At 45.5% G+C, this 26,324-nt stretch overlaps 1 protein-coding gene across 1 annotated transcript; it reads left to right on the top strand.

Annotated features, from left to right (window-relative positions):
- The first annotated feature begins 6,815 nt into the window (after positions 1-6,815).
- BPGM (bisphosphoglycerate mutase) lies at positions 6,816-16,586 on the top strand. The gene is made up of 4 exons (XM_054282184.1): positions 6,816-6,881; positions 7,871-7,963; positions 10,724-11,379; positions 15,987-16,586. The coding sequence occupies exons 3-4, from the start codon at positions 10,779-10,781 to the stop codon at positions 16,178-16,180; spliced, it is 795 nt and encodes a 264-aa protein (XP_054138159.1). The 5' UTR covers positions 6,816-6,881; positions 7,871-7,963; positions 10,724-10,778; the 3' UTR covers positions 16,181-16,586.
- The last annotated feature ends 9,738 nt before the right edge of the window (positions 16,587-26,324 follow it).

The raw sequence follows: 26,324 nt of genomic DNA, 5'->3' as shown, positions 1-26,324 counted from the left end.
CAGGTTTTGTAAATCCGAGAGCAGAACCTCATGTGGTGTTTCTCCCGTCACATGGCAGGACCCGTGGGCAAGCTGAACATATTGTGGGGACGGGGAAGGTCCAGTGATTGCCACAGAAGTTGGGCTCATTGTCCTTCACTAATCCATGGCTGTGCAGTTACTGCACTCTGTGCCCCAGGTCTGCTCTAGGGTTGGTCAGATGGGCTCCTGCACTCTCAGCAGCTGTCATTTCCAGAAGGCATCCAGGATGTGCAGGGAGGTTGTATTTGTGTTGCCCCCAGATGTAGGAAGGAATGATGAATCTGACTCCATGTTCTCAGAAGGCTAATTTATTATTTTATGATACTATAATAAATTAAAGAATGCTATACTAAACTATAATAAAGAATACAGGAAGGATACTTACAGAATGCTAAAAAGATCATAATGGAAACTTGTGACTATTTCCAGAGTCCTGACACAGCTTGGCCCTGATTGGTCATTGAGTCAAAACAACTCCCATTAAACCAATGAAACAATCACCTGTGGGTAAACAATCTCCAAACACATTCCACATGTGAGCACAACACAGGAGAAGCAAATGAGATAAGAATTTGTTTTCCTTTTTCTCTGAGGCTTCTCAGCTTCCCAGGAGCAAAATCCTGGCTGAAGGGATTTTTCAGAAAATGTGAATGTGGCAGGGAGGAGGCCATGAACTGAACATTGTTCTAGCATGGGGCTTCCAGCAATGGTCTTGGCTGGGGACTCTGCTTGTCCTGCAAGCAGGACCTGTGTGGAGCCCCAGGGGCTGGGAAGGGATGGTGGCCATGTGTGGGCTGCTGCAGAAGCCAGGAAAATCAGGAAAATTGGTTTGGCCTGTGTGTGCTCCCAGCTGTCCCCCCAAACTGCACGCAACCTTAAGAGCAGATAAAGCGCCTTCTTCATCTCTACAGTTTCTGTATCTTGGGAAGGGCAAGAAGCCTTGGTCCAACAGTGTGGACCTCATTTTGTGGTGTCTTTTAGAGACATTATACCCTTCCCCAAAAAGAACACAGGTTGTTGCCAGATGTTACCCACTTCTGTAAATTCCTACTTAAGAAGGGCAGGACCGTAGTGCCCATTTTGTCCCTCACACATCCCTTGCATTGACCTTGGCTCAGTCCCTTGTTTGACACGTTACAGATGCAGACTTGTACAGGGAAGAATAAGGAGAGCAATACTGAATGTTTAAGCAAGTACTCGACCCATCCAAAATGTTGAATGTTGGATAGTGCTGACGCAGAAAAGTCTCTTTCTTTGTAAGATAAAAAGGAGATACTGAATTACAGGCAAACTATTTTTTTCCTGGCCCTTCAATGGAGAGCTAGATCTGGTGACAATATGGAGGAATAGATTAATTCTGAATAGAAAAAGAGTGGAAGTCAGGCACAAAATTGTTTAAGTGAATGGTTTCCCATGTAGGTAAAACAGATGAAAATTAGAATTGAGAAACTCTGGGAAGTTGGATATTCTGACTCCTCATCATGCATGATTTATTAGTCCTGTCTGACTTTGCACTCATGCTCCTTTTTTGTTAAAGAAATGAGGTGGGGTGGAGGGGGAGGAAGCATGAATTAACTTGTGATACACAGCTATTTATTTAGCAACCTAACTCCTAAAGTTTCCTGGGAAACAATCCTGTAAAAGAGAGGCTTGATTTTGTTGCTTTTTACGGTCAGGAGCAGCCCCACTGAATTCTGAGGAGTTACAGTAAAAGTGAAAGAACAGTGTGACTCAATCCTTCTCTTGATATTATCTAACCATGACACATAGGACAGACTTTTCATGTAGGAAACTCATTTTTGTGCTCCATTCAAAACCAAACTGAGCTTCAGCCAGTCTTGTTTTGTAAACTGCTGTGATGCAAGAGAGCCACATACCACAGACCGAAACATAAGAAAGGTCTTTGTGGTTTGTCAAGTGTTTGTGAGAAAACAAACATCATAAATACAGACAGAGATAACTCTACAAACACATCAACAAGGTGATAGTTAAACCGTGGTTCATTGTAACATGGAAATAAAAGACTTCAGTACAATTTTTTGAGGTGAACCATTCATTTTTTATATTAAGCCATTAATACACATGAACTTGAGCATGTGTGGTGCGTGTTTGTTGTTCTCATCATTCTCTGCAATGACACTGAAGTTCCCATTTTACCCTTTTTGGTTGTATTTGCCCAGATTGTTATGTGCTGTCATCATGCTGTAGTATCAGCACTATCCAGTCTGTTTTCAAAATAACTTATCATGACTAGACACCACCCTGCTGCTTTCTTTTTTTCAAAGCCCTTTAAAATTATCTCTTCCCAGACAGTTCCTTACTGACGTCTGGTGTCTGGAGCACTTTGTTTATCATGGGGGGAAAAAAAGCAGATTAATCACAGGATTTTCTTTGCTTTTGATGCTGCTACAAGAAGCTAATTTGTACAATACTGAGACTAAAAACCAGTGAAATGCTCCAACCCAAAATCTGAAATGTCAACTGTCCCAACCCACAAAGTTTAAAAGTGAACCTTGTAAATCTTCTTGTGCCTCTGGCTCTAGAAATGGGAAAAGTTTTGATTGTGAGAAAGAATTTTGTTTTCCCAGCCATTGATACCTTGTAAAACTTTTTTAAGAGGCATTTTTGAAGACTAGAGCTGTATTCATGACGATTTCTTCAGAACATTGTGTTCCACACACTTTTTTGTATGTTCTAGGCACCTGCTGTGCTGAGGTGTTTATTTGAAAATGACAATGTAATGGTTTTAAGGGCATGGAGAATATAAAGTTTTTCCCCATGCATATGTTCTCAGCTTGGGATATGTAAAAATATTTTTTTTTAGTTAATATTTCAGAAGAACAGACAGAAGTCACTTTTTTTTACTTCAGAATAACATTACCATTACCTAGCCATTGGGATTACATAAAAAATTCAGTTCCCACTTCAGGTTTAGAATATGATGCCTCCCAAAGCAGTTTCCCTCCATCTGTTTTGCATATAATGAAGGCTTTTATGTACTTTCTTCCTCCTTCTCAGTCATTTATTTGGAATTAATGATTCAGAAAAACTTCTGCTCTTACTTAAGGACTAAAGCTCTGATTCTGGTGACAAATGCAGAGTGCTTACACACTCATCTTTTTTTTTTAACAGATTTTCCCTCCAAGTAATGCAGTTAGAGAGAGAGAGAGAAGAAAAAAAAGGTAGAGTACTTAATTTTCTCTTCACATGGCCTCTACACTTCTGGTTTTGATATAAAGAGAATCTACTGAAGTTGTGTATTGCCTCCATACCCAAACAGGATGAACGCCCCACTGTGTTAAAACACTAAAGCAGCATTGTATTAATATTAAACGGGTGTCAAACAGTGCCTAAACCAGTAAAACAAAAGGTGCAAAAGGGCCTTTGCTAAGGAGCTTAAATTGCAATTGGGTGGCTGCCTGGTGTGCAAGGTGTGCCTCTGGGCTCTGTCAGGTGCACCCCAAGTTTGAGGTAATCCTAGGCTGGGTTTAAGATGTGCTGGTGTGATATGTTGACAAACAGGGGGAGGTGTGTGATGAAAAATTCCCCACGCACAGGTGAGCTCAAGCCAAGGAAATGCTGAGAAAGAACCACAGGTGTGGGTACTGCAAGGGGGTGAGTGGCTCCAGCAGAGAGAAGGGAGCCTGGCACATCCTTGCCAGGAAAAACGTTCATTTTCTTTGTGTTAGTCCATGGTCTGGTGTGTAGAGATGTATAAAGAGATGGATTTAGGCAGGGTCGTTTTACAGTGTTGTAATTCTGAATGCTCAGGAGGCAGTGAGGGTGTTTTTGTCTTTGTAGTGTGTTAGACTCCCAAAACTTCCTCCATACAAATTTGTCTGATGGGCCATCATCAGTTGTGGTGTTGTGAGGTCCCCAGGACAAGGTGAGAGATGAGAATTTCACTCCATGTTCTCAGAAGGCTGATTTATTATTACATTACATTACATTACATTACATTACACACTGAAACTATACTAAAGCAAGAGAAAGGATACATCAGAAGGCTTTACAAGAATGACAAGGAAAGCTCATGACACCTCAGAGTCTGACACAGCTGGCTGTGATTGGTCATTAATTAAAAACAATTCACATGGAACCAATCAAAGGTGCACCTGTTGGTAAACAATCTCCAGACCACATTCCCAAGCAATCAGATAATTGTATTTTCATTTTTTCGTTCTTTTCTGAGGCATCTCAACTTCCCAGGAGAAAATCCTGGGCAAAGAGGATATTTCCAGAAAATATCATGGTGACAATCAATAGAATAGGAATGTGAGACAACAGCATGGATAGCAGACAGTATCTAGGTCTTTTGTAGGGGAAAAAATGTCAAGTGTTGAAAATGAATGGGCCTGCACCCCAGAAAAAGGTGAGGGAGGATTCCATGGGCACACATCTGGGTGGCAGAGAGAATAGGCTGGGAAGGAATAGGGACAAATTTTCTCTAGAAAAGGAGACAAATTCATGCAGTAGGAAAACACACAGGAGAACTTTCAGAGAGAGGATTTCAGGGTTATTAAAGAGTGCAAGGACTTGATTACAGAACTTTATTTTGAACGTGAAATTATTAATGAAGACAGATCACGCATCAAATAGTTGTAAACAAAGAGCTGAGGGTTTTCTGGAAATTAAAATGGGAATGTCTGCAATGCTCTGTGGCAACCACTGGATCTGGCTTTGAACAAAGTAACTATTCTGTGAGAGGGTACCAAGGGCATAATCACTGAAGAACGCTCCTGTTTGCCACAGTTTCAATCAATCATTAATCAGCCTTTCTTCTTTCCAGCTCTGTTTTCTTCTGCTTCTGCCTTGCTCAGCTCCAGGCCTTCAGAGTGGTGCAGTTGCACTGGTGCCCGGCCAGGAGTCTGCGCATTGAGGGAAGGAGTTTCCTGGACTCATTCTGCCACAAACATTCCAGCTAAATGCAACAGCCTGGAAGGGCTCCAGAGCAGAGACCCTGAAAAACACAACCCAGCTGGTGTGAGAGATAATAGCTGCCAAGTGAGGGTAGCTGACTGCAAGGGTGGCCGGGACTCGTCTGTCCTTGGATATTTTGAAATGTGAATAATCAAAGTCATTAGGCTGCTTTTGCCATGCTAATGAAATGGTCTTGCCTAAAGACTAAAGGAGACAAAAATCTGTCTCCAGAGGTCCTGGATTGTGGCATGGGTTACTGTCTACTCACTCACAACTGCATATTGGCATAGAATGTTTCTTTCTGTTAACTGTATTCAAGAAAAGACATTTTTTCCTTCTATCTCTAGGAACTTTGCTTCTTTTCCTTGCAAAATCAGTAGACCAGTTTGCCTGAAGGCATGGTGACTGCAGGTGTGTGGTTGTGCACACCTGGATGTGGATATGGGAGCATTTCTCTTCACCAGCTTGAGCTGATGGGTGGCAAATCAAACTCTTCCACACCCTGAACTTGAGTACTGCTTCAATTACACAGGCTGCACTGGGTTAATGCTCTAAGTTCTGGCTAGACAAACCTGACAGAAATGAAATGTAGCTGTTAATACTAAAGTTGGTGGATGAGGTGAAAAGGATTTTATGGGTAACTGTTAAGAAAACTGCACATCCAGTAGAAATGTCCTGCGGAAGCAGCAGATTTTATTGTGGTTCTGTGGTGAGGTCAGGAACAGCTCTATCACGAAAGGCACTGAGAGTATTCTCCCTGAGATGCAGAATGCTTTCTGGAGCTTCCCAAATGAATGAGGAACAAAGTCAGCAGCCACCAAGAGATGCAGATGGTGCTCACCAGAAGCCTGGCCACTCTCAGCACACAGTGCTGTGAGCCCAGCAAAGCAGGTTTCACTTGGATTAGCCTTCTTTCCCACTGACATCTTAGCATCTAGACAGCCCTATAAATGTAAAATTAGACACCATTTCTCCTCATAGCACAGTAGAGACAATATTTTAATACCTCTGCCCCAAATTTTCTTAAATTTACTCCTGTCATTCTTTCCTATCAGAATCTGAATTCCCATCTTTTATTTTCATGCATTATCTTTTTAACTTGTTAAAAAGGGAAGATCACCTCTGTCTCCTGTAGGGAAGGATGACAGAGTACATTTGGTGTACATCCAGTTTGTGGCCCTCTGAGCTTTACTTTGTGTCTGTTCAGGGGTGAAGAAAATGTGACTGATGGGGTATGAAAGGTGAGTTCTTCTTCTTTTTAGAAATAAAACCAAACCTATGGCAATAGAAGGACACCGCCTTCCTACACCACTTCCCTCCTGTTTTGAACCAGAGCTGCTCCATCCACTTGTTTTTATTTACTTCAGATTGGGATTAGAAGCCTATGGGAATGAGGGATGCATGATCCTTAAGAAGATTCAAGTCTATTTTTTTTTTTTTTTGCATGCATGATCTTTAGGAAGACTCAAGTCTGGTTTTTTTTTTTTTTTTGGCTAGTGATTTCATTATGAGTAATTAGAATTTGGCCCCTTGCTTTTCACCAAAACATGAAGGTCCTAAAGCGGTTTCGGGAGGTTTGGGCGCCTCGGGTCGTGCGCTGCGTGCCCGGACGGGCGGGGGGAGCCAGCATTTCCGCCGGTATCCCTGGCACGGGGACCCGCTCCGGGGGCCGGGCTCGGCGGGGCGCGATGGCCGCGGCATCCCCGAGCCCCGCCGGGCACGGCAGCGCCGGCCTCGGCCCGCCCCGGGCACTGCGTCACCGCCCCGCGCTGCGCCCATTGGCTGAGCCCGCTGCCAGTCCGCCAGACCGGCCAATCAGAGTGCACTGCTCTCGCGGGCGCGGAGGCGCCGCGGCCGCAATAAGACGCGCGGTCCGCCCCTGGCCCGGCCCGGCCGCGGCTCCGGCGCTCCCCGTGAGGCGGTGGCGCGGCGTCAGCCCGGTAACTCCCGGGGGATCGGGCAGGGGAGGAGGAGCGGTCGGTCCTGGGTTCGGGAGGGTTTCCTCGGCGGGGCTGTTCCGGCGCTCCTGGGAGGGATGGTGGTGCTGTCCCCCGGGGGAGGGGGCAGTGGCTGCGGGGCACCCCCTGCCAGCCCGTGGCCGTGTTTGTGTGCCCGTGTCCCTGCGAGCCCGTGGCCGTGTCTGTGTTTGTTTGCGCGGCTCCGGGAGGCGCTGCCCTGCTTGTGGCCGAGCCCCCGTGCTCAGGAAGGGCTGGGACGCGCAGGTGCTCCGCTTAGGGACGCCTTGGGAAAGGGATGAGCTCGACCCGGCTGGAGCAGGAGCCCTGTAAATGACGGCTTTTGGTGTTGGACCTTAAAGCTGTGCTTGGCCCAGAGATTGGCCGGTGTAAGATGTTATCTGTCATGAGCGCCGTGCGCTGCTGTGCTGAGCTGCAGCCCTGGGTTCCTGTTCTGTCATAGAGTAAACCACAGAATGGTTTGGGTTGGAAGGGACCTTAAAGGCCATCTAGTTCCACCCCCGTGCCATGGGCAGGGACACCTTCCACTAAACCACATTGCTCAGACTCCAACCAGCCTGGCAATGAACACCTTTAGCACCCACAGCACCTTCTGTGGACAACCTGTTCAGTGCCTCTGTGCTGGCTCCACGTCTGCTGTCTATATCCTCCCTGGTCCCCCGGAGCTTTTGGTAGATTTCTGCACGCTAAACCTATGGTAATTGCAGCCTAAACAAATCTTAGGGAGCAAATGGTGTCCCGGGGCACGTGGGAGAGCAGAAACTTTCCCTTGTTGGAAATGCAGGAGCTGTGCGTTGGCATCTTTTTGGGAGGAGGCATTTGGTGGCTTTCCCAGCCCATACAAGCGGTGTGTGCTCTATTTTTTAACGGCTTTGGGAGCAAATGGTGCTGGTATGGCCATTTGCACCTGTGGGCTCTTTCTGTGAGCACTGGTGTTGATTCTTTCCCTGCAGGTAACCAGCCAGGAGTGTGTGCTGGCCTCTGCATAAAGCAGCTCTTGAGCCTGTGCTGGGATTTGTGTAGGTTGTTCCTTTGCTGTAGGAAAGGTGAGTAGGATTATTTCCATGTGTTTCTGTAAGGCTTTCTGGTTTAAATGCTTCCAGAAGTGGAGTGATATTTAAACAACGCTGTGATTTGCTAGTTCTTTCTAAATTTGTTTGAGGATTGTGCTTCTGCCTAATGTTTTATAGAAGTGAACTGGAATTTATAGCACCCAGATACTGTTTGGTCTTTGTATAAGTATATCTTTTATACTAACTAACTTTTTGTTGTTTTTGGCTAAAATGCCAACTAAACTTTGGCAAAGAGGTGCATCACCCCTATTGTTGGGTCTTAATTTGGTTTTGTAGCTTATGTAATCTATTCCTGTGGATAACAGAATCAATTAATCTGAATAGTGAAGTATTTGCAGAGATAGAGCTTTCTGTGCAGCTATTTTATGTGTAGTAGCTCATGCTGTGAACACACTGCAATTTTTAAATTTTATCTGTGGTATGTTGAGTAGGGATCAGTTGCTTTAGGTGGAAATGCTGTCAAATACTTGTTTTTGTTATAAACCTAGGATCTTACAGGGTGCAGGTTAGTGTTGGGTCTGGTGTGACACCCGAATCCTAGTGATAACTGATTTCTTTGCCTTAAGTGCAGCTGATTGTTTGGAGTGGAAAAGGTGGACCATGCAGGGAGTTTTGTCTGAGATGCTTCTTGCCCTACACAAATCCCAGCCTGCCTTTGCATGAAATGAGACTTTCTTTTGTGTTTTTCAGCTGTCTGTCGGGTGTCAAACAATACCTCCTGATATTCTGTAAAAACCTCAGTCCTCAAAGGCTTTTTAATCCTGAGCTGTGCCATTAGGCAGAAATCAGCACTGGGGGGGTTTTGCAGAGTGCCCTTGTGTGATGTAGACTCTGTCTTAATGTGAGATTAGAGGAGAGCTAAGCTGCTGTTACAAGCAAGATCAGATTCCTGAGTCTGTTAATGAATTTAACTTTTCTAGACAGTTTTTTTTTTGAAAGCCTGTTAAAATGAATGCTGGTATTGTGCTGGGTGTTTCCCAAAACCCGGAGTGCATGGGCCTACCCCATCCTGCTGACCTAATTCAGGGTCACAGAGGGCCTGAATTTGAGACTCTTGGAGTGTGACTGAGGCAGCTCCAACTGATTTGAGATGAGGGGAGCTCCTTCAGCGTGTCATGGAAACCCAGCCCAAGGCTGGGAGTGCAGAAATCAGAGCTCAGTCTCCCACTGCCCGTGGTTTTGAGAGCACTTAATGTTCATCTGAGGTACAGCAGTCCCCCCAGTGCAGAGAGCTGTATTTTTATATTCTTTCCCCTGCTCTCTCCATTGCCCTCTAGCCTTGTCTCAGGTCAGAGGGATCAGGTGGGGTTTCAGAATTGCAGTCCTGTGTTAGATGGGCCTTTCAGGCATCCCAGTGTCTGCTGGCAGATCTCTGCCCACCTTGGCAGACCCTTGGGTGGGTGGTCAGAGTGTATCTGCCATTGAAGGCAGTCCAGAGGAGATGTTGCTTGAAAGGAAAAAGAGGAAGGTGCTGTTTGACCTTAAGAATGAGGACAGCAAACAGGCTTTTTGTGCCCACTCCCAAAGTAAAAACATTAATCCTGGTGCCTAAGAATCTGGCATTGTAATTCACAAACAGGAGAGGAGAAACAGGCTTGAAAGTCAGGAAGATGGTGGGATAATCTGTGAGGTCACTTGGGGATTCAGTGAAATGAGGACTCACTGGCTGTACATTGCATCCCAGAGTATCTGTGTTGTCACACGTGAGCGTGGAGGCATGATGGAGGAGGTGGCCTGGGGAAAAAGTCAAGCATAGACTGGCATAATTAGCAGGACAGGATGGGGATATGAGGAAATTCTGCAGAGTGTGACTGTGTTGACACCTCCTTTGAGAAAAGCTGATAGGGTTTTGTGTGTTGCCAGCTGCAGTCCTGTGGTGCCACTGTGCAGTTCCTCTGGCTGAGGGCCACAGCTGCTCTCTGTGCCTGCATTCCCTTGGGGCAGAGAGGGTCTGGACAGCCCTGCTGGGCTCCAGCTGCATGTGGCACCTCAGAGTTCCCCAGTGTGACTGTGTTCACAGGGGTCCAAGGAAAAGGGAAGAGATGAGGATCTGACTCCGTGTTTCAGAAGGCTGATTTATTATTTTATTATATATATTATATTAAAACTATGCTAAAAGAATAGAAGAAAGGATTTCATCAGAAGGCTGGCTAAGAATAGAAAAAGAAAGAATGAATAACAAAGGCTTGTGGCTCAGATAGTCTGAGACAGCTGGGCTGTGATTGGCCATTAATTAGAAACAACCACATGAGACCAATCACAGATGCACCTGTTGCATTCCACAGCAGCAGATAATCATTGTTTGCATTTTGTTCCTGAGGCCTCTCAGCTTCTCAGGAGGAAAAATCCTAAGGAAAGGATTTTCCATAAAAGATGTCTGTGACATCCCAGTGAGGGAGATCTGCTGCTCTGGGAGCCTGGGATACTGAGTGAGGCTCTGTTTGAACACTTGAGGCAAACTGTAGGCTGGAACAGCTTGTACCAATCTGCTCCTGATCAATGGTTTTAGTGGGCTAGTTGCAACAAGCTGGGTGAAGGATGGCACTTTGCTTCCCACATGGAGCCTCCTGGTTTGGAATTCCTCCCACTGTCAGTTGTAAAATCACACTCAGCAGACACTTGTTTCCTTGCTTGTTTTGATTCTGATAGTTGTTTACTTTTCACTGCCTTATTGCTACTTGTACTGCATTGTCTGTGGGGTGTTTGATGTTTCTGTCTCGTGCCTCTGTCCAGATGTGTCGCTGTTAGATGCCAGACCAGCTGCCCTCTGTGCCAAGCTGCAACCAAGATGGCAAAGTACAGGCTCGTTCTCCTGAGACATGGGGAGGGAGCCTGGACCAAGGAGAATCGCTTCTGCAGCTGGGTGGACCAGAAGCTGAGCAGTGATGGCATAAAGGAAGCGCAGAACTGTGGCAAGCACCTCAAGGCCCTGGGCTTCGAGTTCGACCTGGTCTTCACCTCCGTGCTGAGCCGCTCCATCCAGACCGCCTGGCTGATCCTGCAGGAGATGGGCCAGGAGTGGGTGCCCATCCAGAGCTCCTGGAGGCTGAACGAGCGTCACTACGGAGCCCTGATCGGGCTCAACAGGGCGGAGATGGCTCTGAACCACGGCGAGGAGCAGGTGAAGATCTGGAGGAGGAGCTACGATGTCACCCCGCCCCCCATCTCCGAGTCTCACCCCTACTACGCCGAGATCTACAACGACCGCCGCTACAAATGCAGTGATGTGCCTCAGGAGAGCCTCCCGAAGGCTGAGAGCCTCAAAGATGTGCTTGACAGACTCCTTCCCTACTGGAATGAAAAGATAGTGCCAGAACTGAAAAGTGGCAAAATGATCCTTATCTCTGCTCATGGCAACAGCAGCAGGGCGTTGCTGAAGCACGTGGAAGGTAAGGGCCTCTGTTTCAGCCTTCCCCTCTCTCCTTGCTCAATGCCTTGGAGCTTTAGGTGTTGTTCTCTAGTGTCAGTATGTTACTGACCCAGAACTGGTCCTGAAAATGACTTATTTGGGACTTTATGATAAAAAACATACTTTTCATTGTTAGGCTCTTCCCTCTCTTCCTCTTTCATCTCCTGGCTTCTTGGCCATCCTAAACTGGAAGTTGAACTGTATTAATTTCTTTGTGGATAGAGCAGATTTCAGTGATTATGTATGTGTGAATGCAACCTACTGCAGTCCTGGAAGAGTTGTAGTTGTAGTTGCAGTTTTAGTTACAAATATGCACAGACTGGATTGTGTCCACTCAGGGTTTTTTTGTTTTTTTTAGTTATAAAATCCTCTGTTCTGTGGCTCTGCGTGCTGATTACTTTGTGCATTTGGCCATGCTGGAACAATCAGGACATCAGGAGTCTGAAGGCTATGAAATGAGCAGATACAAATGGCTTTTGAGACTGGAGAGGCTGTGAGTCCTGGGGTGCAGATCATGGATGGAGGAGGAAGGGCTGGTTCAGTCAGTTCATGATGTGGTCGCAGTGGTTGTCCACACTGTGTGAAATGATAAAGGAAGAAGGGAAAGGGGATCTGCTGACTCCCCTGCCTCCCAAGAACTGAACCAGCTCCATGAAACCGTGCTGGCCAAGCCCTTTGGGGTGAGATGGTGACAGCTGAGTGTAGGTCCCAGCAGAGATCCTGAGAGGGGACATAGTCAGGAGAGCTGACCCAAACTGGCCAGAGGGATATTCCTTAGCCCTTATGATGCCTGCTCAGCAGGGAAAGCTAAGAGAAAGGAGGAAGGGCATTTGTGATGGCATTGAAGCAATAGCTGTGCACACTGAAGCCCTGATTAGTGGCAAGTGATTGGATTGCCTGCTGATGGGAAGTAGAGAATAAATCCTTTGTTTTCCTTTGCTTCTGTGCTTGTCCTCTACTAGTGCTTTAGTAAACTGCCTTTATCTTGACCCACAAGTTATTTTTGCATCTTTTCTCCCCACCCGTTGTGCTGAGGATGGGAGTGATAGAGCAACTTGGTGAGCAGCCACACCACCAACCCACCACAGTTCTTTTTTGGTGCCCCACTGTAGCCCCCTACTACTAAAGCCTGGTGTGCAAACCTGATACAGACAGAAAGTCTTGGCAGACATGAGCGGGACAAATGTAAATTATACACTACAGCCATGGCTGTAGCCCACCCATCTTTCTTCCTTAAAATTTGCACGGCAAGGTAAGAGTCTGTCAGGATGAAAAGCCAGATTCTAACACTGTGCTTGTTTCCCTCCTCTGCCCTGTTGAAGTTAGATCTGTTCAGCCTGCAGGGAGGGCAGAAAGTGGCTCTGAATATTTTCCTTTCCAGGCTAAAGCTTTAGTGCTTTCATTAAGCATATGGGATGCTATGACCTGGTTTAGAACCCAGTTACAAAGCACCAGTATTAAACAAGCTTTTGTGGCTGAATTGATGCATTTGATCTTGTGTATGATCTTTTATTGGATGAATCATCTGGACATGCAGAGAGGAGGGTGTTGTTGTTCTCAACAGCTCTTGTGGGTTTTGGCTTCCTCTGACCATAAGAATAGGAGGGAGGAACCTGGTAAGAACAGGTGAGAGGGAAGGAGAAGCTGAACCAGCCCTCTGAAAGTGCTGTAGTGCTCAAAATCTGGGATTTGTCTCTGTAGGACTTTGCAAGGTCCAAATATTTCAAAACGCTCCATGGGCTACCACATGAAGGTGAATTCTTAAGCTTGCCTGGAGATATTTCCAATTTGTGTGTTTGGTTAAATGGAGGGTAAGTGAGCTGGGGAGGAATTCTGAATGTGATTTTGAAAGGTCTCTTTTATAAAAAGTGCTGTACCAAGTTACTGTAGTGTTTCTGTACCTGACTTCACAGGTGGGGAGCAGTGTTCTCAGAGCATGGGATATGTTCACTTGAGGGTGCACCTGCCTAATCAGCATTTTATCTGTGCTCCTCAAGAAGTCATCCTGAGTATTTCAGTAGTATCTGTGGGTTCTCACAACTATAATTAGGTAGGACCTGGGTTTTAAACCTTCTTGGTTAAAAACTGCTTCGAGCAGCTCAGCATTTCGGCAGTGCTGAGACCCAGGCTTTGGTATTAAACTGTTACTTCTTCACTGGTCTTATTTACCACTGCACCTTGGAGCCAGCAGTTGAGGTCCTGCCCTGATTTCACCCTTCTTCCCTGTGCCATGGGCTGGGTTGTGACTCAGGCCAGCTCAGATGGAGCTCAGGAAAAGGTCAGCTGGTTCTGGTTACAGCACATGGAGTAACTGGATAGCACTCGGCTCACACTGCAGCCATTGGTGTGATCCCTTTGGTGTCCTGCTGGCTGGGGACTGGTCTGGTGAGCTCTCCTGCAACCAAAGAGCCTGTGTGACCAGCCTGCTCATCCTCTTGCTTCCTGGAGAACAGAAATGCTACACACAGCAGCAGGCACTGTTGTTTCTTTAGGATTTTCATCTGACTTCAGCTTGTGTTTCCAGGCTTCTGGCTGTGGGGCTGCACTTCTCTATGAGGAAAACTCCTGAGGAGAAAACCATCATGTTTGCTGCTGTGTGTTTATCCTAGGCTGCACTGTTTTGCTTTGTAAATCAATACTAGTTGACATTGTGGTCACTCTGTGTTCTGTAAAAACAGCAAAATGCAGTTCTGAACCCGTGTAGGTACAGCTAGTTTTGTTTAATCCCTCTCCAGAGGAAACTTTTAAATATCACGTCTCCTGACCACATTATGTGGTTTGCCTGAACTCTCCTGCATGACCTCATCTGCTGTGTGTGTATGTGAATGGTTTAGTCTGGGAGACTGAGCTTAGGAGGTGGCCAGAACACTTCCTAGGCATGGATTCTCTGGGAATATACATGGGGATGTGGCTGTTGTTAAAATCTGATGCTTCAGAATCCTTGAAATAAGAGCTCAGGCAGCTTGTTTTGCAAACAAAGTCCTTGAGAACACTGCTTGTGCCTGGTGAATGGATGCAGTATTTTTCCTACTCATTTCTGTGCCATTTTAAATTCTAGGTATTCTTTGATGTTTTTCCCTGTAGGTCTGATTCTGTGGCCTACACCAGGTGAATTATTTGTCCCTTGTCTGCAAGAATTGCTTGAGCTATCTGAGTGTGACTTGTTTCAGTGGACTGATGCCCAATATGTAACACGGTGTAAGTTCTTTGCCAAGGTTTGTTTCTGGTGCTCCATGCCCTTCTGGAACTTAGGGCTCACCCAAGTGCTGAGCATGAAGCAAGAATAGATCACTGCAGAAGTTGGGTGTTGGTGCAGGGGTACATGATCCCCTCCTCATGAACAATTCTGTTTTTTCTGGCCTGTTGTCACCCCACTTTTGCTGAGTTGCTTGACTCGTGTGTGTTTTCCTGTTAATGTGATGGCTCTGCTGTTCTACTTATGTGCAAATCTCTGGTAAATTTACACCCCTGTTATTCTGAGTGCCGCCTGTTTTGTCAGCTGCTGCAGGAGGATGTTTGCTTGGTGCACCTTGGTCTGGTCCATGTGGTGTCATCACTTCAGCAGCTCGTGTTGTGCATTTTCTGAGAGAATTACTCAAATCTGCCCTGCCTCACAACAGCAGGCTGCTGCTGGGGCCTCAGTGCTTCCAAAAAGGGGGAAAGGAAATCTTGACATGCCCAATGACACCAGCTTTCTTTTGCCTGATTTTTTTGAGGGATAATGTCTTTGCAGTCAGTGCTTTTAATGCAATTATTTAGACTTTGTGTGGAAGCTTCACCAGGATGTTTGGTCTTGGAGGCTTTGGATGTGTGTTTGATATAAAAGTAAACAGCAATTTCATTGAGATGAGAGCCCAGAATATTTTAATTACACGTCTGCATAACATAAATATTATTTTCCAGGTACACATTCCTTTAGTTAAGTGGAAGAAAAAGAAGAATGCTCCAAGTACAAGCTGACTTTCTGCCTCCTTTTTCTTCCCCTCATTTGAAAGTGGAAATTAATATCTTGTGTGTAGGAATTCTGAGAACAGTACTGTGGACTTGCTTGTGAGAAATCAGATGTGGGCAAGGAGTGATTCTCACACAAGTAGAATTAAATACTGACTTTTGTGACAGTTTGTGTGACAAGAATTGCCCAGAAAATTTAAGAGAAAAATTAACCTTGTTATCCTGCCTCTTTAATTGGCTGTGTAGTAGAGGTTGTTTCATGTTGGAGCAGCACATGTGGGCTCCCATCTTTTGTGATGTGTGAGCTGGGAAATGATGGAGGGGAACCTATTGTACTCCATGTCCTGTATGAAAGGAACAGTGTAGTCTCCTGGGCAATCTCTTCCTGTTTATTTCACACGTGGAGGCTGAAAAAGTGAAGAAACTTCTTCACCTGGATGGGAATTCTCTCCTTCAGCTGCTCCTAAAGGACTTGGCAAGCTGTGGCCTGGCTGGGAATTGACCCTTGAGTGGCTGGTGGTGTCCATGGAGGCTGGAAGGTGTCCTTGGCTGTTTTTAGACTGGGTAACCTCAGAAATAAGGCAGCAGGCAGTGAGGAGGCTGCAGGTGTAACTCTGTTTTGTTTTTCTTTGGCAGGCATCTCCGATGAGGACATCATCAACGTCACCCTCCCCACTGGTGTGCCCATACTGCTTGAACTTGATGAGAATTTGCACCCTCTGGGCCCTCACCAGTTTCTGGGTGATCAGGAAGCCATCCAAGCTGCCATCAAAAAAGTGGAAGATCAAGGGAAAGTGAAATCTGCTGAGAAGTTAAATCCCACTGTCTAACACAGCTGTGTTCAGTGTGTGAGGATGTGTGAATGACTGCTAGGTTGCACTGTGTGAATGTCTCAAGCACTAAATAATTGGAAGGGACAATTGTTGAGTCTCAGGTTGGTAGTTTACCCCTCTGCCTTTTCAAAAACTGGTATTTAGATTGCAGTGTGTGAGGTTTTTGATACTGGAAAAGGAAGAGATGATTCAGGTAAAGGAAGCTGGCAGGGCAGCCTCCCCCAGATCCACACTGAGGATGGCCCAGAGGAATAAAGGGATGTGATATTGGTGTCAACAACAATCAGTCCTGATCTGGTAAGGAGAAAAGCACCAGCTTACTGGACTAATTTCAGTCCAGGATGTTATAGGCACTAAAACTGTCACTGACAAAAATGTCACTGTTACCAACTAGGATTTTTCTGTGTCAGTTTGTTCTCAGTGGATTTCCACTTTCAGCTGGACAACTCTCTGCCTTTGTTATTTTGAGTCTTCTGTGGCCAGTTCACAGTCCAGAGACTTTTGTAGAGGTGTTCTGACTACTAGAGTTATCATAGTTACCTTTTTTTACACTCTGTTTGGTTTTTAAGGAATGCAGATGGAATCCCTTTTCCTCCACCATCTTTGCAAAGCCTAGCATCACTGCATTTTGCTGGCTTGCAGTAATAGGATTTAAGTCAGACTTTAGTCCACAAAAGAAGCACAAAGGTTTTCTTCTGCTCAATTTTAAAATTATGTAGCTCCTAGTGAGGGACCTGAATACCTTTGAAATATTTTGGTAACGTGTACTAGAGGTTTTATCACCCCTTAGTCATTTGATAAATAATTCCTGCTCACCTCAGCCAAAGTGACATAGGAAAAACCCCTCTAAGCTTTCCTGAGTTGCAAAGGTATCTTGATAAATGTGTTCCACAGTAACATCAATGTGGCATTATCTGTATCCAGTTCTCTGAAGGGCTGGGAGAGGTGCATGCAGCATGTCACAAGTGTTGCAGCTTGTTCAGGACCCTGCTGGTAAGGAAAGCTATTCTGCCATGCCTGAAGGAGTTCTGTAAAGCTCTCCTCACAATCACAGCTTGATTCCTGCTGTTTGGCACTGGATCTGACCAGGTCACCCTGAAGTTGGATGCAGTGTGGCAGCAGTGGCAGCCTGGTGTTCTCTTCACGTACACCAGCACCAGGGTAATTCCACTTCTGAAGAAGTTGCTCCTAATCTTACCTGCAGGTATGAAACTGATAAAAAGATTACATCTGACCCACTGTGCCAACTCCTGAGCACCTGATTCTGACCTTGGATACCAACATGGGTGGCACCTGTGTGTGTGCTGCTTGAGCTGGGTATGTTCTCAGCATGGCCCAGCTGCAAATCTCAGTGTTGATGGGAGTTTCCGTGATACGAGTATAAAGTTTTAAAATCCTGCTCTGCAGTGAGCAGCTCTGTAGCTTGCTTTGTGAGTGTGAGAGGATGATTTTTTCCTTTTGAAGAGAGCAGTGTGACAGTGTGGTGTGTCTCTGACAGTCTTGCTGACGTGTGGAGGAAAACTTTGCAGCTCACATTAGAGTAGCACCTACTCCATAAAAGACTCCTTGCTAGAGAGTAGTTTCTCATGCATGAATGGTGCTTGGGCTTCCCTTTGGTTTTGTTTTTGTAGCCCTTGCAGTAGAAGCAAAGTTACATGTTTCTCTTTTAAACATAAAGCTGGTAGGTTTCATCTTTCTTTGTACAAGAGGCATATTTCAGTGTTTTTTGGTTGTTTTGGTTTTTTTTTTCCCTCTGAAATGCTATTAGCAGCTTCTCTGGTACTTGATTTGATACTGACGTAGTTTCTGGGGTTTTAGTTTCTGTGCTTAGAGTAACTCTGAGCTTTAGTTGATAGTTTCCAAGTGAGTGTTACAGTGTTAGATTGCTGATCAGCAAGAGTTCACCTGTGAAAACCCTGGGAAGGGTCACTGGCACTCGAGTGAGTAAATTCTTCCCCAAACATGAAATAATGTGTGAAGCTCAATATCAAGTAAATGCTACTGCAGGCTTGTAAACAGAGCCACCTGCTGCCAGTGGGAGCTGGGTGCACCCATGTGTGTGAGCACACAGGCCATGTCCACATCCCTGTGGCACTGTGGAATTGTGGTGCAGAGCTGCTTCAGGATGTGACCTGCAGCTGCAATATCCTTGGAAATGAACCCAGCTGAGCTGGGAGACAGGCTCTCTCCTCCCCTGAGAATCCATGGTCTCCTCTGTGGGTGGAGAGGGGAATGGGAAGGTGGGTGAGGGAATTTAGGGAGCATTAACTGCAGCTGAAATCACCCTTTGAGTCGTGGCCAGGATGAGGAGAGCAGCAGTGTGGTGTTTGCAGGAGGTGCTGTTCTGCTTGTGACAGTGCCCTGGGGAGTTTGGCTTTGTTTGCTTGGACTGTGGCTCCACAGTGATGACAGGATCTTATGTGCACATCTGGCAGCAATAACACCTTGCAAAAGTATCAAATGGAGCCAACTGAGGATTTCATTCTGCTCTTCAGGATTATTTTAATGCCTTGCAATTCCAAGTAACCTTTTATTTAAAATCCTGATTCATAAGCCATGTCTAGTGAAGAGCAGACACAAGTTCCAAGGTGTCAGACACCAAGATCTTCAGGCATAGCTACATCAGAGGGAGAAATGAGAATCTTGCTGTAGAGATCAGTGGTTGGGAAGTATTTTCTCCCTATGTTTGTGTGCCTCACAGTCCTATAAGGTAAATGGTGTTTTTAACATAATGGATGTGGTTGATTTGGTTTGTTTCTGCCTTTTTAACGTGTGGTTCAGTAGCACTAATAGCTCTAGATCCTCTTGAAAACCTTTGTAAATATGGTGGAGCTGGCAGGATCTTTTTAACTCAATAAATCACCTCAAATAGAATTTAATTTGGCTTCAGTCTTTTTTTTTCTTCTACTCCTATCGCCTTTGTTTCCTTTTCAGGGCTGGTAAGTAAATAAAACTGACCTTCAGGATCCCAAAACTTCTCAAACAGTTGTTTATCACACATCATGCAGTCAGTTGGGTTAAAATAGTGCTGGAGCCAACACTTCCTTGTGTTTACATGTAAAGAAGTTGGAGGCAATACATACTCCTTCAAAACTGAGGGGGCATTTACTTAGGAACTTTACTTCCAGAACAGTGCATCTAAACAAATTCTTACTGATTCCCATGCTTGCTTTTCATTTTTGTAAGAAGCATCACTTTTGGTGGTGTGTTTAAAGCTGTGGCTTCTGGAGACAAAGCCAACCAATTCAAAATTGTTCTGGTATTTTATAGTGTATTCTCTCCCTTTCCCACAGTCACTTTTTGTACTTTGCTTTGGTAACACCTCACATTGTTCCAGAGCCATCTCCACTGTTTCTTGTGTTGGGAAAAGACCACCTGAAGACCAGCTTGGTTTCAGTTTGCAATGCTTTTGTGCCAAGGACTTTGCTCTGAGCCTGTTCTGCACAGCCGGAGGAGAGACTGACTCTACCTAGCCACATTTTCAAAATTTCAACTTTGCTTTTCTTCTTTTTCTTCCATATTTTTTTTAGTTTTAATTTGTGGGGAGTGCTCATTCTCAAAGTTCACAATAAATGACACTTGCCTTGTCTGTCTTCTCTGCATCTCCTCAGCTTTAAATTCCCATGGGCAGGAGAGGAAGCCCAGAGCTGTGGTGGGAACTGGCTGATGATTCAAATAGAGGGTGCAGAAAGGTTTGGAGTCTCTTTGACAGCTGTGCTGAGCAGATGTTGCTGCTTTTTCCTTGTGTTGGGTGGCCAAAGGCTCTGGGTGTGGGTGATATGAGAGGGAAGTGCAGTTTGGCACAGTCTAGGATGGCTGTGCCATCACACTCCTCCTCACACTGCCTCATCCCTTGTCACCCAGCAGCTATTCCAGCCTTGGGGCTGTTCCAGCAGAGTTTAGCAGCCAGGTTGTGTCCCCACACTGCAGAGGAAAAGGCAGCAGGGGAGGAGGCTCCCTGTCCTTGCTGTTCCCATTCTGCTGGCAGAGCAGGGGAGGGCAGCAGACACCAGGCTAAGGCTGTGCTGTGCTGTCCCTCCCAGGGCAATGAAGTGGCCTGGATGTCCTCTAGCTCCTTATTTAACTTCTCTGCGCTTCCCCTTCTGATACCTTACAACTCAAATTCCACAGGGAGCTTGGATTTTGGTCCTTGTTTCTCCTTTCTGCTGGCTCTTCTGCAAGGAGAGACATTGACCCACAGCTCAGTTGGAGGTGGCAATGTGGATGGTCCTTGTGGGTGCCTTCCAACTCAGATTGTTCTGTGCTTGTTGCTGTGCTGCTGCAGTTACTCCTGTCAGGCTTCAGAAAGCAGTTGTGGCTCTAGTGGGAAACAACTAGGGCCACAAACTAATGTTTGCAAGCATTATTGCCTCGTTAACAGAGCCATCTTCTTCCTCAGGTCTGTCCCAGCTCCTGAGTATTTCCTCACCTTTGGTCTGGTTCTTGCGTGAAATTGGGGAAAAGGCATTCTCTCTCCCAGGAAAGCAGTGTGAATCCAGAGGCAGCAGATGCTGTCAGTTTGGGCTGCTGCTGGCCTCAGAGGAGCCAGGCACTGCTTTGCTGCCATCTTCCAGCTTGGTTATGTCTGCCCATGAGGAGCAAATGGCACAACTGAATATGGTTTTTAGTGGAAGTGCCTGTTTATTGCAGTAAAACTAATTTTTTTCTCCTTGTTCCTGGTGATAATCGAGCAGAAGAGCTGGAAAGTAGGAATGTGCATGTGCTATTAATCCCTTAACCTAGATTGGGCATGCCTTGCTGTTAATTAACTCCCCAGTGCATCCTGCTTTCCTGGCACTTGCCAGGCTCTCACTAACTACTGTGCTTAAACCTGAGCTAGACCTCTAAGAGCTGTGGTTCTTCAGCTATTCCTGAACTGCAATTTGCTTTTTTCCAGAATCTCTATGGAAGGCAGTGATACTGGCCGTGCTAGGGGTGAGAAAACAGGCACAAAGATCCCTGAGCATCCCTGAAGGCAAAGCCACTGCAGAAATTGCAGCTGCAGATGGGCTTGTAGGAAAGCAAGTGGACAACAGGTGGAGCAAGTGCATTGTGGTGGAGGATGCACAGGAAAAGGGGTGGATTTTACACTCCTGTGTGCACATGGGGACAGAGAGGTGTCATCAGCCTCTCCTGAGAGGCAGCACATTTTATCTCACAGCCAGAAATGCCCTGTGGTGGGACAAGTGGTGTGAGGGTGAGTTAGTTCTGCTGGGGAATAAACTGCAGCCATCATCTGGGGTGGCTTGTGCAGATCAATCCTACTTTAGTGTAACATCAGCAGCTTCACCAGAGCACTCAGTGCTGCACGAGAAAAGGTGCTCAGCAATGAGCAAATGCCAAATCAAAAATAATTGGAAATTAATTGGAAAGTGGCTTAGATTTCAGTGATCTGATTTCAGATACTCTTGTACTAATTTTCTCCGAGGGCTCTTGTATTCTTCTCTCTCCCTGTCAGAATTTGTGGAAATTTAGAAGCATTTTGCATGCATGCTGTCAATTTGAGCTTTGAAAAGGACAGCTCAGACCCCCCCTTACACCTTGTCATATTTTGAAATATGTGGACTGATGTGAGTTATCCAAGTAGAGTGAGCCTGTAGGTGTAGTTGACAGAAAAAAAAGACTCCTGCAAAGTAAATTCTCATTCTTGTTCTGCAGCCTTCCCAAATACATGAGTGTGAAAAGTGCTTGTTACTGATACAAAACTCATGAGCTTTGTGTTTGCACTTGCTGTGTATTTCAACCCATATCTCTAAAGGAATTTTCTGAGCAACAAACACATTTCAATTTCATGAGATGGTGTGGGAACAGATATGTAATTTTTGTTGGACAACAGGAAACAGAATAAACTTTCCCAGACCTCATTTTCTCAGGTGAAAGCTTTAGGAGGCCCTACAGATGTGAAAAGTACTTTGTTTCAATACTGGAAATGTTATATTCTGTGCTTTCCCTTCTGTGTGGTTGCCTTGAATGTTTTCCAGGGCCAGAATTACCTCCTTTTAACTAGCACTAGTACTTTGTATCCTATTGTCCTCTAGTTCCTTATTTAACTTCTCTGCCTTTCCCTTCTGATACCTTAGAACTCAAATTCCACAGGAGCTTGGATTTTGGTCCTTTTCTCTTAGCTTGGAAAGCATGAGTCAGATTTGGTCAGAATCCACCAGAAATACTGACATCTTTGTTCAGAACAATGAAAAGAAAAAAAAAAAATAAGAACACTGGGAAGTGCCAAATAGGAATTTTCTTTTCCGTAGAAAGCTGCTGTCTGCACAATGAGGAAACAAATTCCAGTTGGCTGAAAACTGATGTGGTCCTTCACGTTTGTTTGGGGGCAAGAGTTATCACTTGGCTCTGGGTGATGCTTTTGGCTACTGTATTTCTCACATTTTGTGTTTTTTCCCTGTTCCCTGGTGTGACCCTGCCCTGAACTTCTCCATCCAACCACAAAGTACCTCCAGGTGCTCCCACACACCTCCTTCCATGACACCTTCCTCCTTGGGGTGTCCTGCCAGCTTCAGGCTGCTTATCCGAGGTGCTGAGATGGGGGGAGACAGGGTCAAGTGTGGAGAAGGCTTGAGAGGGAGCTGCATGTGAAAAAGCCTGAGAGCTGCTGTGCTGAGGTATGGGTTTCCAGCTGGATCGCATTTTGTATTTTACAGCGCTGTCTGCATTCCAACGATGCACGGGGGGAAAACGAGGATTTTTATATTTGAGCTGGAAAAAGCCACCCACGTGAGAGAAGCGCTGAGCGACCTGTTTCCCTCTGAGCAGTTTTTATCTGCTTGTTCTGTTCTCTCTGTTCCTGCAGTGGAGCTCTCCCCCACCATGGTGCCCAGGGGCTCTTGCAGTGTCTCTGTGGTGCTGCATGACAAATGGCTTTGTGCTGCTGAGGCTGGCCAAGGAGCAGTGTGTGCCTCCACTGCTGCTGCTGAGATCTGTGGTTGTTCACCACCTCATGGATCAGGTCTTTTGTTAATGATACCCCTCCAAAAAAGCATCATACTCAACAGGCACTGCTTGATGTTAATTCCTTCAGTGTCCAAGGGTGGCGTGCCAGGAATGAAGAAGAATTGTATGAGTTAATGAATGGAAAAATCAATTACAGAAATATTAGGGGTGCTGTATTAGACATGCCTGTGCTCCCCAAAGGATCATCTGAAGGCTGTCAAAACACTGGGCAATCCATTTTCCAGTTTTATGTAGCTTTGACTTGGTTTTCATGGAGATGAGGAAAAAGGCTCCAAAAACCTTGGTGATTTGGTCTTGGTTCAGAAGGTGCTTAATAGGTTTGCCTCCCACGTCCCTGGTTTTGAGTGTTAATGCACAATAATTTCCACTGAGCTCAGCATTTCTGTAAAAGGAGGTCACTTGAAGAGCTGTCTCAGCTGGATGAGGAGGGTGTGAATGTGTGATGGTGTCCAGCTCTGACACAGCCCAGGGAAAGGAGAAGGAGCCTTTGGCGTGCAGGAGCAGCTGCTGGACAAGTGCTCAGCCCTCCTGTGCTCAATGTGTCCACTGGTGACCACGGGACTCCTGACTGGAAACACAATTCTGAATTCAGCTCTTTACTCTCTCCTTTTGTATGTAAGGTCTTTCAGGAAACACCTTTTATCTCCACCTATTCATATTTTGCCTTATTTTATGCGGAAAATAGCGTTGGTTGTGCAGCTTGCCCCTGCCCCTGATATATTTTGAAGCCCCCTCCATTCCTGCATGTGTCCATTACAAGTTGCTCCTAATTATCCTCATTAACCTCTGACTTTGAACATAGCAGATCCCAAGCTCCCAAGAATAAATCATAGAATCCCAGAATGGTTTGGCTTGGAAGTTTAGGGAAAACAAAGCCTGAAGCTGCTCTCTTTCAGCTTGCAGCCATTCCCCCTTGTCCTGTCACTACCTGCCCTTGGAGTCCCTCTCCATTTTTCTTTTGGGCTCCCAGCAGATATTGCAAAGCTGTATCTGTGAAAAGTTATATCTATGAAAAGCTGTATCTGTGAAAAGCTGTATGCTGTGTTCACCTGGATTCTTATAACCTGGGACCCTGATCCTTCTTTTCCTTGCAGTAAATTGTGGAGGTCCAGCTCTGCACAGGGAGAGGGCCAGACTCCCCAACAGCTATTTTTCCCCCTGGGTACAGAAATAAAGAGCAGCCTTTGAAATGCAACCTTTGTATCTTGTCAGAGAATTTCTTGCGCGATTCCTGGGAGGCCCTTAGTGACAGCAGCCTCCATGGACAGACAGGAAGAGGGCTAGACATTGCAAAGCATGAATAATCCTGAATTCTAGCCTGCTCATCAACCTAATGGAGCTCTGAGTAATAAAATGAGGTTTCTGGGAAAGCTTGAGATTTCTACCTGACCTTCTATTTACAACAGCTTTGTGCTTTTTATCTTTGCAGTGTGCTTAAAAGTTCATTTGTTTTTAAAATGGCATTTCCCTGCCTCTTCACTCATGCTACAAGAACGGTAATAAGCATTTATTCTGTAAAAAATGTAGAGACACTAGAGCTCAGGAGTCTTCAGTGGCAATTTACATTGCTTTGGTAGAACCATGGCATGGGTGTCTCTGCAAGAGTTCATTCATGCAAGTAAATCAATGTCCCAAAACAGCCTGGCAACTTCCAGCTCTGCAAAAGGCATGAAGATTGTTCTCACAAGTCCTTGCAATGCTGTTGCAAATGGCCAGGAAGTTTTCCAAGTTCAATTTAAACACCCATGATGCCAAGTTGGAAGTGGAGAAAGAGCTCCTGCCTGTTTTGATGAAACACTTCAAGGCTTGTCCCTGCTGACAGTGTTTTAACACTGATGGGAGAGGCTTTAGCTCACCTCCTTGGAGATGGCTGCAGCACAAATATCCCCACTTGAGCAAGGCTCTCCCTTGGCTCCTTCCATTGACAAGGAGGACTAGCAGTCCTTTTTGGGATGTGAATTACCAGACCTGTTTTAGACATTTCATTTAGGTGAGATTTATAGTGGCCTCCCTCTATTTTCTTCTCTCCAGTGACTCGGGGAGCTCCAGTGTGACCAGATCTGATTTAGGATGTGTTTTACAGCACCATGACTGATTAGATTGGGTTCTGAGCTGCAGAGTTGATTTTGGTAGGTGAAACACGTAGCATGCAAAGAAAACCATGGATTTATGCATTTATACCCTTTTAAATCATTTGTCCCAAAGCTGGATTTTGCTGTCCATAAAGATGACCCAGCAAACCTGGTGCTGTGTATGATTTTAGCTCATTTTCCACCCCATTTAGGGCCATAGCTTTTCCAGCATGCCTTGCAGTGTCCTGTGCTGCCCAAAACCACCCTGAGAGGATGTCTGCAGGCTGATGTCCTTGCTCCTCAGCTGCAGCACAGGCAAATCCAGTGTCCAAAGCCATCCTGGGGATGTGACCCTGCTCCTGGTTCTGTGATTGCACAAGCCAGGAGGATTTCATCAGACCCAGGAGAGGAACACATCCACATCTTTCCTTAGAAAGCCAAATGCTTCACAGAACTTTGCTTTTCATTTTCTCCAGGCTCCAGCAGGTCCTGCTGGGGAGACGGGTCAAGGTGGAGGAGGGAGCTCTTTCCTCTCATTATTGGAGTGTTAAATGTTTTGCAGAATTCTGGTGTTGAAAGCTGCAATCTGAACAGTTGAGAGAAAGTTCAGACCTGCATACTTAGCTCCCAGAAAATGCCCACATGCATTTCTCTGATTGAAGTGGAGCAACCACAAGGGAAATTCTCAGGACAGACAATTTCAAATTCTGAATAGAAATGTAACAGGAAATTAAAGTAAAAAAGACAGACCTATGACCAATATCCATAAAGAACCATTTGACCAGTGTCTAGATTTCAGCTTTGTAACCAATCTAGGCAAACCACCAAAAAATATGCATTTGTTATGCTTTCCCAGTTATGTTTCTCCAGCTCAAACCACTTGAAGTAAATAAAACAGCCTCAGGAAATTGGTGTATTACAGTTCTCATTGATGCAATTGCAACTGTAAAACACATTTTACAGTATTAATGTCAGCATCCAGTCATTACTTTGCAGTCAGTTTAACTTCCAAGGCAAACCATTCTGTGATACTATGGTTTATGCTTGGGAGCTGTTTTGCTCAAAATCAGAGGTTAATTAATTAGGATAATTAGGAGCAA

The sequence above is a fragment of the Melozone crissalis genome, unplaced genomic scaffold (assembly GCF_028551555.1).
Source record: "Melozone crissalis strain CALT ecotype California unplaced genomic scaffold, PUWL_Pcris_2 ptg000033l_1, whole genome shotgun sequence".
Lineage (NCBI taxonomy): Eukaryota > Metazoa > Chordata > Aves > Passeriformes > Passerellidae > Melozone > Melozone crissalis.
This window is presented reverse-complemented; position numbering and strand designations above follow the sequence as displayed.